This window comes from Serinus canaria, chromosome 21 (genome assembly GCF_022539315.1).
Source record: "Serinus canaria isolate serCan28SL12 chromosome 21, serCan2020, whole genome shotgun sequence".
Lineage (NCBI taxonomy): Eukaryota > Metazoa > Chordata > Aves > Passeriformes > Fringillidae > Serinus > Serinus canaria.
Genome location: NC_066334.1, coordinates 2563487 through 2575722, shown reverse-complemented (window position 1 = coordinate 2575722; position 12236 = coordinate 2563487). Strand labels below are relative to the sequence as shown.

At 52.2% G+C, this 12236-nt stretch overlaps 1 protein-coding gene across 3 annotated transcripts in view; it reads right to left on the bottom strand.

The window, feature by feature from the left end:
* Positions 1-12236, bottom strand: part of CCDC30 (coiled-coil domain containing 30) — a 45650-nt gene that overhangs the window by 8362 nt on the left and 25052 nt on the right. For all 3 annotated transcript variants that reach the window (XM_050982576.1, XM_050982575.1, XM_050982577.1), the window contains 7 exons: positions 8024-8122; positions 7297-7434; positions 5788-5925; positions 4835-4992; positions 2906-3146; positions 1366-1539; positions 460-669 (listed from right to left, as the gene is read on the bottom strand). In XM_050982576.1, coding sequence (XP_050838533.1) covers positions 460-669; positions 1366-1539; positions 2906-3146; positions 4835-4992; positions 5788-5925; positions 7297-7434; positions 8024-8122 — 1158 coding nt within the window. The remainder of the gene's footprint in view (positions 1-459; positions 670-1365; positions 1540-2905; positions 3147-4834; positions 4993-5787; positions 5926-7296; positions 7435-8023; positions 8123-12236) is intronic.

Sequence of the window (12236 nt, the reverse complement as noted above, 5' to 3'; positions counted from 1 at the left end):
GGCAAGGAAAGATTTCCTTGTTTTGGCTCTAAGTCAAAACAAAAGCTTTGCACTGGCTACCAGATTTTGGGCCAAACACTATGTCACGAATTCCCCACAATCTTTTCCCAACCCAGTCTGATCCTGCTCACATCAAAAGAGAATCCAATGATTTCTGCAGGAGCATGGCAGAATTGGTGCCGTGGAAAACACAAGGTTTGGAATTTTCCAGCCAGCAAACAGTAGGAAATCTCCTCAGCAAGAACAAGATCAGGGTTCCCTGTGCCTGTCAGCCCCACTATCAGTATTTCAGAAATATTGTGTTATCAGACATGGCTTCTATTGCCTTGATTATGCTCCCACTAATTACAGGCTTTTTTCCTACAATATTAAGCCAAGGGATCACAAAAAGGAATTTGGGGAAGCAAACCTGCCTGCTTTCTGCACTAGAGCTGCACAAACTGTCAAACTTGCACTCACCTTCTTTTGTGCTTCTCCTGCTCTGGATTTCTCCTGGGCCAGCCTCTCCTGGAGGCTGCTCCTAAGCTTATCAGCCTGGGAGCACTTGGAGAGCTCCAGCTCCAGCTCCTTGACCTTCTGCTGGCTCCTGTCCCACTGTGCTGAGAGGGAGGAACATGTTTCTGTGGTCTCTGAGAGTTTGGCCCGGGCCTGCTTCAGCTCAGCTTTGACCTGAGATCCCAGAGAAGAAATCAGATTTATACTTCAGCCCAAATCAGCTGGAATGGCTTGGCTAGGGAAGGGGAACAGGATTCCAGAAAGAGGAATCAAAGAGGAAGTAAAGCATGTTTTATTTGGATGCAATGAAATTTGTCACAGAATCCCAGAGCACTTTTGGTGGGAAGGGCCCTTCAGTATCACCTGGTTCCTGTGGGAATCTATAAAATTAGAGGGTTTGGGGAAAGTTGCAAAAGGCTTTAGAGACAGCAGAACTTTAGAGACAGTTCCAACCCCCCATCATGGGCAGGGACACCTTCCACTATCCCACATTGCTCCAAGCCCCATCCAACCTGGCCAGGAACATTTCTGAGGAGGAGGCAGCCACAGCTTCTCTGGGCACCCTGTGCCAGGGCCTCACCACCCTCAAAGGAAGAATTTCCTCCTAACAGCCTGTGTAACACTGCCCTCTGGCAGTGGGAAGCCATTTCCCCTGGTCCTGTCTCTCCAGCCCTTGTCCCAGCCCCTCTCCAGCTCTCCTGGAGCCCCTTCAGGCCCTGCAAGGGGCTCTGAGCTCTCCCTGGAGCCTTCTCCTCCCCAGGTGAGCACCCCCAGCTCTCCCAGCCTGGGGGAAATGGGCTCCAGCCCTGATGGCCATAATTCCCATGGAGCTGAGGCAGAGCACCCTGGGGAGCCTGGCTCTGTCCCTACCTTGGTGCATTCCTGCTGGAGCAGCAGATTTTGCCTCTGGAGGTCAGCATTCTTCTCCCTCTCATACCTGAGCTCCCTCTCGGCGGAGCTGCACAGGTTCTGCACCCGCCGCAGGTCCTGGCGCAGCTGCTGCAGCTTCTCCTCCTGCTGCTGGAACCTCTCCTCAGACAGACCCTGCAGGACAGCAGCAGGGACACACATTGACTCTGAGGCAGGATCAAGGTGATTAAGGCAGGAGAAGCCAGCAGGGTTTCAGGGCATTGGGCAGGAGATGTGCAAAGCCTGGCATTTCTCTGTCCCCACACCGTGTCCTGCTCCCCTCCCTGTCCCTGCAGGGCTCTTAGAGCCTCGTGGATGTGGCACTTGGGGACATGGCTTGTGGTGAGCATGCTCTGCTGGGTTAATAGTTGGACTTGATGATCTCAGAGGCCTTTTCCAAGCTCAATGATTCTCTCCATCACCTCAGAGAAGCCAATACAGCTCCTGAGGCTGAAGGGGGGAGGTGATAACCTGGATGAGGGAACAAATCCATTCAATCAAAGCAAAGCCACCAGGTCACTTTGGATTCTTGTACCAGAGTCTCACTCAGGCATCCAAGCAGGAGTGACACAGCCAGCTCAGCCCCCAGAGGGATCAGGAGCAGCAGAGAGTGAGTCCTGGCAGCAGGACAGGGACACAACAGGACAAAGCCTGGGCACTGGGAGGTGTCACTGATGGTCTGGGATGGCTCTTGGGAGGTAACTGATCTCTTCAGCTCACTCACCCTCCTGGCACACACACCAAAACCTGGGCTGGACCAAAGCCTTTCTTTCTAGCATCACTTCCAGCCATCCCTTGATCTGCATTCCTGCTCTGCATCTTCACCTTTCGCTCTTGGAATTCACTGAAGACCAAATCTGCCTTCTCAGATAATCCCCAGGTAACTTTCCCAAGCTGGGAAGTTTGGGATTGTCTTGATGCAGCACTGTGGGATCTGGCAGTGTCATTCATCCTGGAGGTCCATTGTCCCCATTGGTTTTGGGGGGTTTTCCCCAGCTGCTTCTATCAGGATCCCTTCCCACATCCACTGCACTCCTTGTGTCCTGCTCTGCTCCTCCCAGATAATTTGCTGCTTCTTGGATACAACTGGACTCCAGTTCTCTACTTCTCATTCCCACCCTGGCCACACAGACCACCCTGTCCTCTTTTTTCTCCCAAATCTTTGCAGAGAAGCTGAGCTCCTCCTCAGTCTCCCCATCCTGAGTTCTTCCAGCATTTCCTCCGTGTTTGGCAGGGACACCTGCATCTCCCTTTCTCTTTCAGCTCACAAGGTGAGAAAGGTGAACAAAATTCCATTTAAATAACTTATTTCTGCCACGTGTAATCAGTTCAGTTTATCCAAGTCCCCACCCCATCCCAAAACACAGCACAAGGAAATTAACACATCCCTAATTTCCAGCCATCACTCACACCACAGGGCTGACTTCCAGCCCACTTTAATTACATTTTGCCACTCAATTAATGACAAAAAGCAGGATGCAGATGGCAAAGCTGCCCATACCTGTTTAAGGCTCCCCTCTAAACTGCCTGCAGAGCTCTGCCATGGGAGAAACCTGCTCTCCCTCTGCTCCAAGCCTGGGGTCATCCTCCTGATGTCTCCACTGGGGCCCTGCTCCCAGGCACTCTGCATGTCACGTCTGAGCTGGGCAATTTCTTCAAGCAACAGCCTCTTCTCTTCACTGCTCTCCTTGAGCTGCTTCTCCAGCTCCTCCTTCTTCTTGTTGCTCTCTAGTAATTCAGAGCTTGAAGGAGAAATAGTAAAGGAGAGAGGTAACTACACAAATCCAGGGAAAACACCCTTAGAGGGGAAAAACTTGGGAGATGAAAGTCCAGTGAAACACTCGAGCACTTTGGGAGGCTCCAGAGGGGGTTCAGTCCTGTGTGCAGCAGTTCTGGGCAAGGGTCAGTCTCCCTGGGACACTTCCCACAAAACCACATGGGTCCAAAGGCTCAGCTCACCCCTGGAGGAGGTTACAGGCTGGCCAAGGAATCCTCTCCCCTGGAAGAGGTTACAGGCTGGCCAGGGAATCCTCACTCCCCTGGAAGAGGTTACAGGCTGGCCAAGGAATCCTCACTCCTGGAGGAGGTTACAGGCTGGCTAAGGAACCCTCACCCCTGGAGGAGGTTACAGGCTGGCCAAGGAATCCTCTCCCCTGGAGAGGTTACAGGCTGGCCAAGGAATCCTCACTCCTGGAGGAGGTTACAGGCTGGCCAAGGAATCCTCACTCCTGGAGGAGGTTACAGGCTGGCCAAGGAATCCTCACTCCTGGAGGAGGTTACAGGCTGGCCAAGGAATCCTCTCACCAGGAAGGAGGTTACAGGCTGGCCAAGGAATCCTCACTCCTGGATACGTTACAGGCTGGCCAAGGAATCCTCACAAAGGCACAGGAGCTGCTTTGGTCTCAAAGTCACAGGGAAGCACTGGAATAGGGGCTCAGGTGTCCCAGCCCAGCTGCCTGACTGATCTTCACCCAAACTCCATTTTCTCCATCCAAGATCAAAGTTGGGGCTCTCCCACCCCTGGCAGTGTCCAAGGCCAGGTTGGATGGGGCTTGGAACAACCTGGGATAGTGGAAGCTGTCCCTGCCCATGGCAGGGGGTAGAATGGGATGAGCTTGAAGATCTCTTCCTCCCCAGAACAGTCTGGAATCCTGTGATTCTTTGTCATGGATGTCCAGGCATTGGCACAGGTTGTCCAGGCTGGAACCACCATCCCTGGAAGTGTTCAAAACACCTGTGGATGTGGCACTTGGGGACACATTTAAAGAGTGAACATGGCAGTGCTGGGAAACAGTTGGACTCAATGATCTTGGAGGGCTTTTCCAGCCTGAATGATTCCCTGGTTCCTTACTGCCTTCTCTGGTTGTGCTTTATCCCAGTACCAGAAATGCAGGACACTCACTGCAACCATACTGGATTTAATCCCAGCTTTTATTGACTAAGGACAGATGAGCACTTGAGCCCAGATTCTCCAGCTCCAAATTTGTCCTGCTCTACTCAAAAGGGGGAGTGGGACCAACACCTGCTGAGCCCTCCCCTCCAGAGACACCCAAATTCCAAGGACTACTCCTATCTCCAGTAGGACTAGGACTACCAGCTGCTGCCAGCAGTGAGCCCTGAGGAGCCCAAACCCACCACAGGAGATTCTTGAGACTCCTTTAGTCCAACTTCAAGGGAAGAATCCTCCTCCCTAAGGACAGCTCTCATTTAGGCTGCTCAGAATCTGGAAGAGCTGCAGAAAAAAATCTTTAATCCTGGCTGATCCTGACTAAGGAAAATCACCAAAATCAGAGATGCTGACCCAAGGACAACATGAAGATGCCAAGCACATTTTTGCCAGGAGCAGCCCCATGGGGAGTTGGAAAAGGCTCAAAACTTAATTCAGCAAAGACAAGGAGCAGAAAATACCATGGGCTTTGTTAAGGTTTACCAGAGCACTTCTTGTTCTTCCCTCAGGTTTTTGATCTGCTCTTCCAAAAACACTACTTTAGCCATCTGTTCCTCGTAGGACTTTGCATCTGCACAGGGATCTTCCTGTTTCTGCTCCACTTTGGGACTCTGCTCTCTGTCCTGCAGGACTTCAGAGGCCTGTAAGGTCAGAAAACACCAGGACTTGCATTTCCTTTGCTCTGATGGAAATCATTGGGGCCATACAGGGCAATCTGGAGACTCCAGCACGACATGGCTTGTGATTCTATGGCTAAATAATTGCACTTCTTCCTCCTCAAACACATGGCTGAGTCCTTTTTCCTGCATGGAAAGTAGCTGTGTCTCAACTACCACCAAGCCATCGTTCTTTATTTGATTTCACCCCACTGTGGCACAGCTGCAGCCCCAGAGATTTACAGCATATGGCAAAGCTCTGTACAAAAGCAGCAGCTCTTGGCCAACCAGGAGGGGCACAAAGTGTTGGTTCAGGTGGCCCTCACAGAGGTGCTCCCACTCTGCCCCAAACACCTCCCTGGGGGTGGCTTCTCCACTGCCAGGGTCACCTAACCCTGTAACACCAGGTAACAGCACACCCTCAATACCAGACTTGGGGAGAAGATGCCAAGAAAGTCAAAGGGGCAGGAAAGGAGGAATGCATCAGGACAGAACTCACAGCTGAATCACAACTGGAGTCTGCCCAGAGTCAGATCTGCTGCTCACCTGGGAGGGACCCAAATCCTTCAGACCCCAGCACCATTATCCTCACTAAACACCAACTTTGATTGCTGAAGCTTTTTAATCAACAGCTCCTCCTGAGCTTTCAATCCCAGGTATTTCAATTCCAAGGCATCTTATCTACCCCAGGACAAATTTGCTCATATTTGAGCAACACACCCCAGCAGCTCCTGCCTGCGTCAGGTACCACAAGAGCTGGGAATTCTTTCCATGTCTCACCTCTGGATCTAGCAAAGCACTGTCTTTGTGGGGCTTCTCGTGGGATACATCCACAAGATCCCTGCTGGCTGATGCTCTCTGGAGACCTGGGAAGGTGTTTATGTGGCCTGTGAGCTCTGAGTGGGAGTCAGGCAAACCCTGCAGAGGTAACAACAGAGTCAGTGATGGAACACACCCCAAAGGACAAGCTCAGGAAAACATTTCTCCTCTTAATTGTCCAAAAATCTCTTAAAAACAAGGAGAGATTTCCAGGTAACAGAACCCAATGATTTCATGCAAATCTTGTTTCCAGCATCATTGGGAAATGGTTCATTGCAGAGCAGCTGTTCCATCCAAAGGCAATGAGCCCATGTGGGAGGCCAGGAATTCACCAAATCCATGCAAAGGTCTCTATGCTAAAGGCTGTTCAGTCTAACACAGGGCTCTGGATTCCACCTCCTCCTGATCCCTTTGAGCAGAAAACAGCCCCTCCTTCAGGGAGACCCCTGGCCAGTGGCTGGCTGAATTCCAGCCAGACCTTCAGGGATGGATGATTTGGATTCAAAGATCCCTGGATCACGAGCAGGCTGAACTACTGGGAGGCAAAGGTTCCAAAAGGAGCCTTCCCATTTTGCCCACCATTCCCCAGGTCAGACAATTCCTTCCCATGCCTGTACTGATGCACTGACCAGCCTCTTCCTCCCAGCCAGGCTGTTTTCATCCCAAGCTTTGATCCCGAGTTTCTGTGTGGATTTGTTGCAGCAGGACTAAGCCCTGGCCTCTAGATGCCACTGTTCCTCCAGCAGTGCCTGAGTCTGGGCAGTTCTGCCAACAGCTCAGGACTTCCAGGGATTTGCACTTGGATTCTAGGAAGTGTCAGGACTCACAAACTGGATCTAAGGCCTCTCAGAGTGATAAAAAAAGGGATTTGTCATGGCTGTGCCACCCCATTGCCAGTCTCCATTGCCAGGTCCCTTTGTCAGGCCACAGATCTGTCAAGCTCCTGAATTTTTACCCTAATTTTCAGTGCTTGTCCTGGCAGCCCTTGGACAATTTTGCTGGCACCACTCACTGTCTCTCCTCTGGCCCAGCTGGAATACAAGAGTTCCAGCGACATTCCCAGCAGGGACACCTGCAGGAGTTGATTTAGCACCTAAATTGGTTCAAGCCAAGTGTGCCAAGGCCCTTGGGGAAATCCCAGCAGGATGTTCATTTTTCAATTCGTGAAATAATTGCCTGAGTCTAAAAACTCCCACTCTGGCCTGCAGAGAATCAGGGTTTGGCTACAAAGCTGGAATTACTGATTTGGTATTAGATTCACTGAAAGGAAAGCAAGTTCTGGAGTTAGAGATGATGCCATGAGAGCAGCTGGATTGAAAACCCTCCACCAAAGGTTTGAAAGTGGCTGGGCTGGAGAAATCCATCAAGAGATGCCAGGCAATGAGTCTGGGGAGCCCCTGGGGATGTTCCATGGGGCATCCAAAGGCAGCTGGCTCCTGCAGGGAGCCCCACCACAGGGGCTGGACATACCTGGCTGCCCAGAACCTTCTCAGCTTTCAAATCCTCCCTCAGCAGCTCCAGCTCAGATGCCAGCTGCTTTCTCCGTTCTCTCCTCTCTCCCAGCTGACTTCCCAACTTGTCTATTGTTTCCTGACAGCTTTCCAACATCTGGAACGAGAAAAGTTCAGAGTCACTCCCAAAATATCAGAGAGAAGCAGATTGCAGGATTTGTGTCTTCTAGAAAACCAGGAGAGGAGAAGAACAGTCCTCAAATGTTTCCAGTGGAATTCCTACACCTCTTATCCAGGGCTCACAGGGCCTCCACTGACCCCAAACACCCTGGGAAGCTCCTCTCCCATCTCTGTCTGGCTGACACACCAGGCAGATCCAACTGTTGGGCTGGCAAGGAACAAATGGACAGGAAAGTCAACCCAGAAGGTGATGGGAATCACCTTTAAATGTACCTACACATCCCCTGGTTTCACTAAACAGGAATTGAGCACCTTCACACAGGTGAAAACTTCACACTCGTGGGGAGACAACAAACTCCTCAGCTGGCAGAGCTGAAGGCAAGACAACTTCCTAAGGGGAGAAATCTCATGGAGATCACGTTGGGGGCTTTCCTCCAGTGATCCATGGGGAGCTACAAATCCTCAGGAGAGGGTGACAAAGAGCATCCCCAGGAAAGAGACACTTCAGATGCTCATTTAAAACATTTCTAAACAGAACAGTGAATGTCCCAAGGAAAAGCTCTCACCTCCTGCATCTCCTGAGCTCCAGATGGCACCTGCTCGCTCCCATTCGTCTCACTTTTGTTCTTCTGCACCTCAAACAACTCTGTTTCCAAAGTGGTGATCTGAACATGGACAAATCCCAAGTTAAAACCAAACCAGGACTCACAACTAAATGCACAGCTACTCCTGTAGTGCTCCTTGTGCTGCTGTTCTGGGATAAGGCCCATGCTGGAAGCAAGGATCAGGAGGGGATGTGCATGGCCTGCTCCAGCTCATCCTGCTGCTTCCAAGGAGGAAGGAGCCACCTGGTTTCAAGCCAGAAAAAGATGGAATTCTGCTCCACAAAAGGAGTGGAACAAGCCAGGCACATGGTGAAAACTCAAAGCTTCCCCAGCATGGAGGAGCCCAAGACACCCCAGTTTAGGTGCTGGGTCATCCTTAGTCCCTGAGTGCTGATCTTACCCAAGCAGATGTTCAGCCTGGTCCATCAGGACCCACCCTGGTCCCTTCACTGCTCACAGGAAGTTTTCAGTCACTTCTGAAGGGCTCCAGTTGGGATTTGGGAGAGCAAAGCACTGATCTCTGTAACCACTGGCCTTTGCTCCTCCTGGCACCTCTGGGGGTGGGAGTTTGGGCAAGGTCTCACTCTGCACTTGGATCACCCCACAAGGGCTCCTGGGGGAAAATTATTGGTCCTGGAGTTATCAAGGGCTCAAAGGAGCTCTGAGCAGCCCAGAGAAGGATCATCCCAGAGGAGCAGCTCAGCTTCCCTTCCCCATTAGGGCTCCACAGGCCCCTTTCCAAATCCAAGTCTTGGCACTGGCAGCCCCCCTGCTCTGCTGCCAGCTTCCCTTTCCTTAGGCTTGAGAGCCAGTCTGGGCTTATTTCTAAAACCCCTGGCTGGACTGCCTAACTGCCTGAGCCTGGCTCTCCTGAAATGAGCTGGGACACTAGAGGGAGGTGAAATCCAGCTCCACAGAACCCCAGACTGGATCTGGAGATCCCAGAATCCCAGGATGGGTTGGGTTGGAAGGGACCTTAAAGCCCATCCCATCCCACCCCTGCCATGGCAGGGACACCTTCCTCTATCCCAGGCTGCTCCAAGTTCAACCTGGCCCAGGACACTTCCAGGGGTGGGGCAGCCACAGATTCTCTGGACAGCCTGTCCAGGGCCTCCCCACCCTCACAGACAAGAAATTCTTCCTCACATGTAATCCCAAAGCCAAAGAAGCACCAAGTCCCTGCCAGCCCCAGTCCATTCCCACAGCAGCTCCTCAAAGCTTTGCTCTCCCTGATGAGCTCCTGGCACCAGCTGGCTCTGCTGGATCATTCCAGAAGGGAATGGTCTCCAACACACAGGAAAGCTGCTGCAACACTGCTTTTCAAACCAAAGATATGAGCTCACCAATGTGTGAAGAGATATTAAAAGTGGGGTGAAACACCCAGACCTCTCCCAGAAGAGCTAAAGGACAACAAACCCCTCTCCTTCTGCATGGCTGGATGATAATCTGGGGTTCAGCAAGACTTTGGAGCTCCAAAAGGGATCTCAAATGCAAAACACACCTTCCCTCCTCACCCCCAGTCAGCCTTTGGTCAGAAGCTGATATCCACCAATGCATTTCTTTAGTCTCCATCCAAGCCATTAACTTTTAAGCAGTTAATTTGTGCTCCCAAATCCCATGCCAGCAGCAGAACAATCCTCACTCTGTATCCCACTGTCCTGATCCTGAGTCACAGTCTGACCAGCCAAGGCTTCTGCAGCTGTGCCAGGACCAAAAACCCTCCCAAGTCCTTCCCAGCCAGGGCAGGGCTGGAACACACCCAGCAGCCCTGCCTTGCCCAGGCTCCAGCCCCTCCCTCCCCATCTCCAGGGCTCTTTAAGCCCCCTGGCAATGCAGGACACAGCAACCTCCAGCTAAGCAGGTGGATCTATCTAAAACCCCCTCCTCACCCACCCCTGCTCTGCTCCCTGGCCCTGCATCCCTCAGAATGGCTCTTTGCTGTGGTGGCCCCAGCTGTGGGGGTCCCAGCTGTGGGTGTCTCTGGCTCTGGACTGAAGGCACTCAGACAGCAGTTCATGCTCACACTCAGGTGTTTATTATTCCTTATCAGTCAAACAGTCTCACTGCTGGGAGTTCAGCAGCTTTTCATTACAAGGCACAAAATGCCCAACAATCCCTTGGTCCAAGGGCTTGTGAGACTGAACTGTCCCATTAAGAGCTGACACCTGGATTATTTTCCCTTTTAACCCCAGAACTGATCCCACAGAGCTGCAGTGCAGACTTTTCTGCCCAATTACAAAATGCCACCCAAACCCATGGAGAAGGAGGAAGAAGAGGCATGAAGAAGAAACCCAGGACAGCACCCTGTGCCCTCCACCTTGCTGCCATCCACAACATCCTAAAAACCCCAAACCCTCAATTTCTCACCCAGTGACACACCTGCACTGCTCTCTAGAATCTATTGCACACTTTTGTGGGTTCCAGTCTCTCCTGAAGTCTGGGAAACTTTCTCCATGGATGAGGGTCAGAGTCAGTGCTGCCCTGGGGGTCAGGGCACCCCAGAGCAGACACAGAAATATTCCTGTGCCCTGGGTTCCCACACTTTTCCAGCTGCTGCAGCTGCCAAGCCTCTGCAGACAAAATGCCTCACATTTCCTTGGCTCTCTGGCATGGCAGTCCCAGGGAGCTGTGTGAGAACCCACAGAGCAGAGCAGGGGTTTGTCCAAACTGAAAACACATCGAGTTTGATTTGTGGAGGGCTGTTTGATTTGTGCTCACTCTGGTCCAAGGGGGAAGAGCTGAACAAGGCCAGGTTAACCCAAAGCTCTGCCATGGGGACAGACAGACCCTTTTCCATCCCACCCCAGAGCTGGCCTGTGGCTCCTCCAAGACAGGAGACAAACATGGGGCCACTGGCACCCTCATTAAGGTATTTAAACTTGCCTTTGGCCAGTTTTTAGAGGCTTTTCCAGAGAATACTGACTACATCTGTTCCTCTAACAATCCAGCTTGGAGCTGTGTATACATGTGGGATACCTGGCACCATCTCCAACACCATGTTTTAACCCAACACCAGGGTTAGGACACATCATTCCTCACTGAAAACTCAGGGGGGCTAAAACCTCCCCTCAGAAATCCCCTAGGGACACTCTGGACTGGGGCAGCTGCCAGTCAGGAAAGATGGATCAACCCAGGTCTACTGCAGAGAGAATTTCCAGCACAGACAGAGGGCAAGACCCCCAGCCAGGGAGAGCTGCTGGCCAGGCAGTAGAGCCTCAGTCCATGGGAAGGACCTGCTCAGCCAGCCTTTGTGGGCAGAATCCCACCAACCCACCTGGCCAGACCAAACTCTGTTCTCCTCTGCTCTCTCTGGCTGTGAATTCTCCAGCTGCTCCCTCTGTGAGGGATCAGGTGTCCTGGCAGTGATGCTCCACACAGGATTTCCCCTGGGGAAGCTGTGCCAACCCAGCCTGTAGTGCCAGGGCTCCTCACATCTGAGCAGGAGCAGATCCAGGTAACCCTGGGGTGAGGGTACCCAAAATCAAGTAGGAGCCAGGTTAGGAAGATGCTGCTGAGGTCACATCTTGATCAAGATTGAGCAGAGCTTCTCCAGGTGGATCTCAGAGCTCTCCCAAGAGAGGTGACCAGCAGCACCACGAGAATGGAAAAATTCCCTGTGCCTCAGTTGTGTGTCCAGAGGGATGTTCCCAGGCACTGTGGATCCTGGGCCTTCACACCCAGCACCATCTGACACAACTCCAAGATCCTGTCCCTGGGGAAAAGCCAAAGTGCAATCTTCTGCCACCAGGACACTTAACTGGTGATATTTCCTGGGATCAAGGAGCATCAGTGTCCCAGACAGCAGGGTCAGATGGGATTTGGGCAGGAATTGTTCCCTGGGAGGGTGGGCAGGCCCTGGCACAGGTGCCCACAGCAGCTGGGGCTGCCCCTGGATCCCTGAGGTGTCCAAGGCCAGGCTGGATGGGGCTTGGAGCAGTCTGGGATAGAGCAAAGTGTCCCTGCCCATGGCAGGGGCTTTAAGGTCCCTTCCCAATCAAACCAGGATTCTGTGAGGGGGAACAGGAGATGGAAAACACAACACTGCCATAATGGGAATCTGCACTTCCAACCAAGGGTACTTTTTCCTCCCCCCTCTCTCCCAAACTAGCAGATTCTTCTGGCTGTTTTCCTTGTCAAACCAAACACAGCAGAGTTCAGGCCAGCTCAAACATCA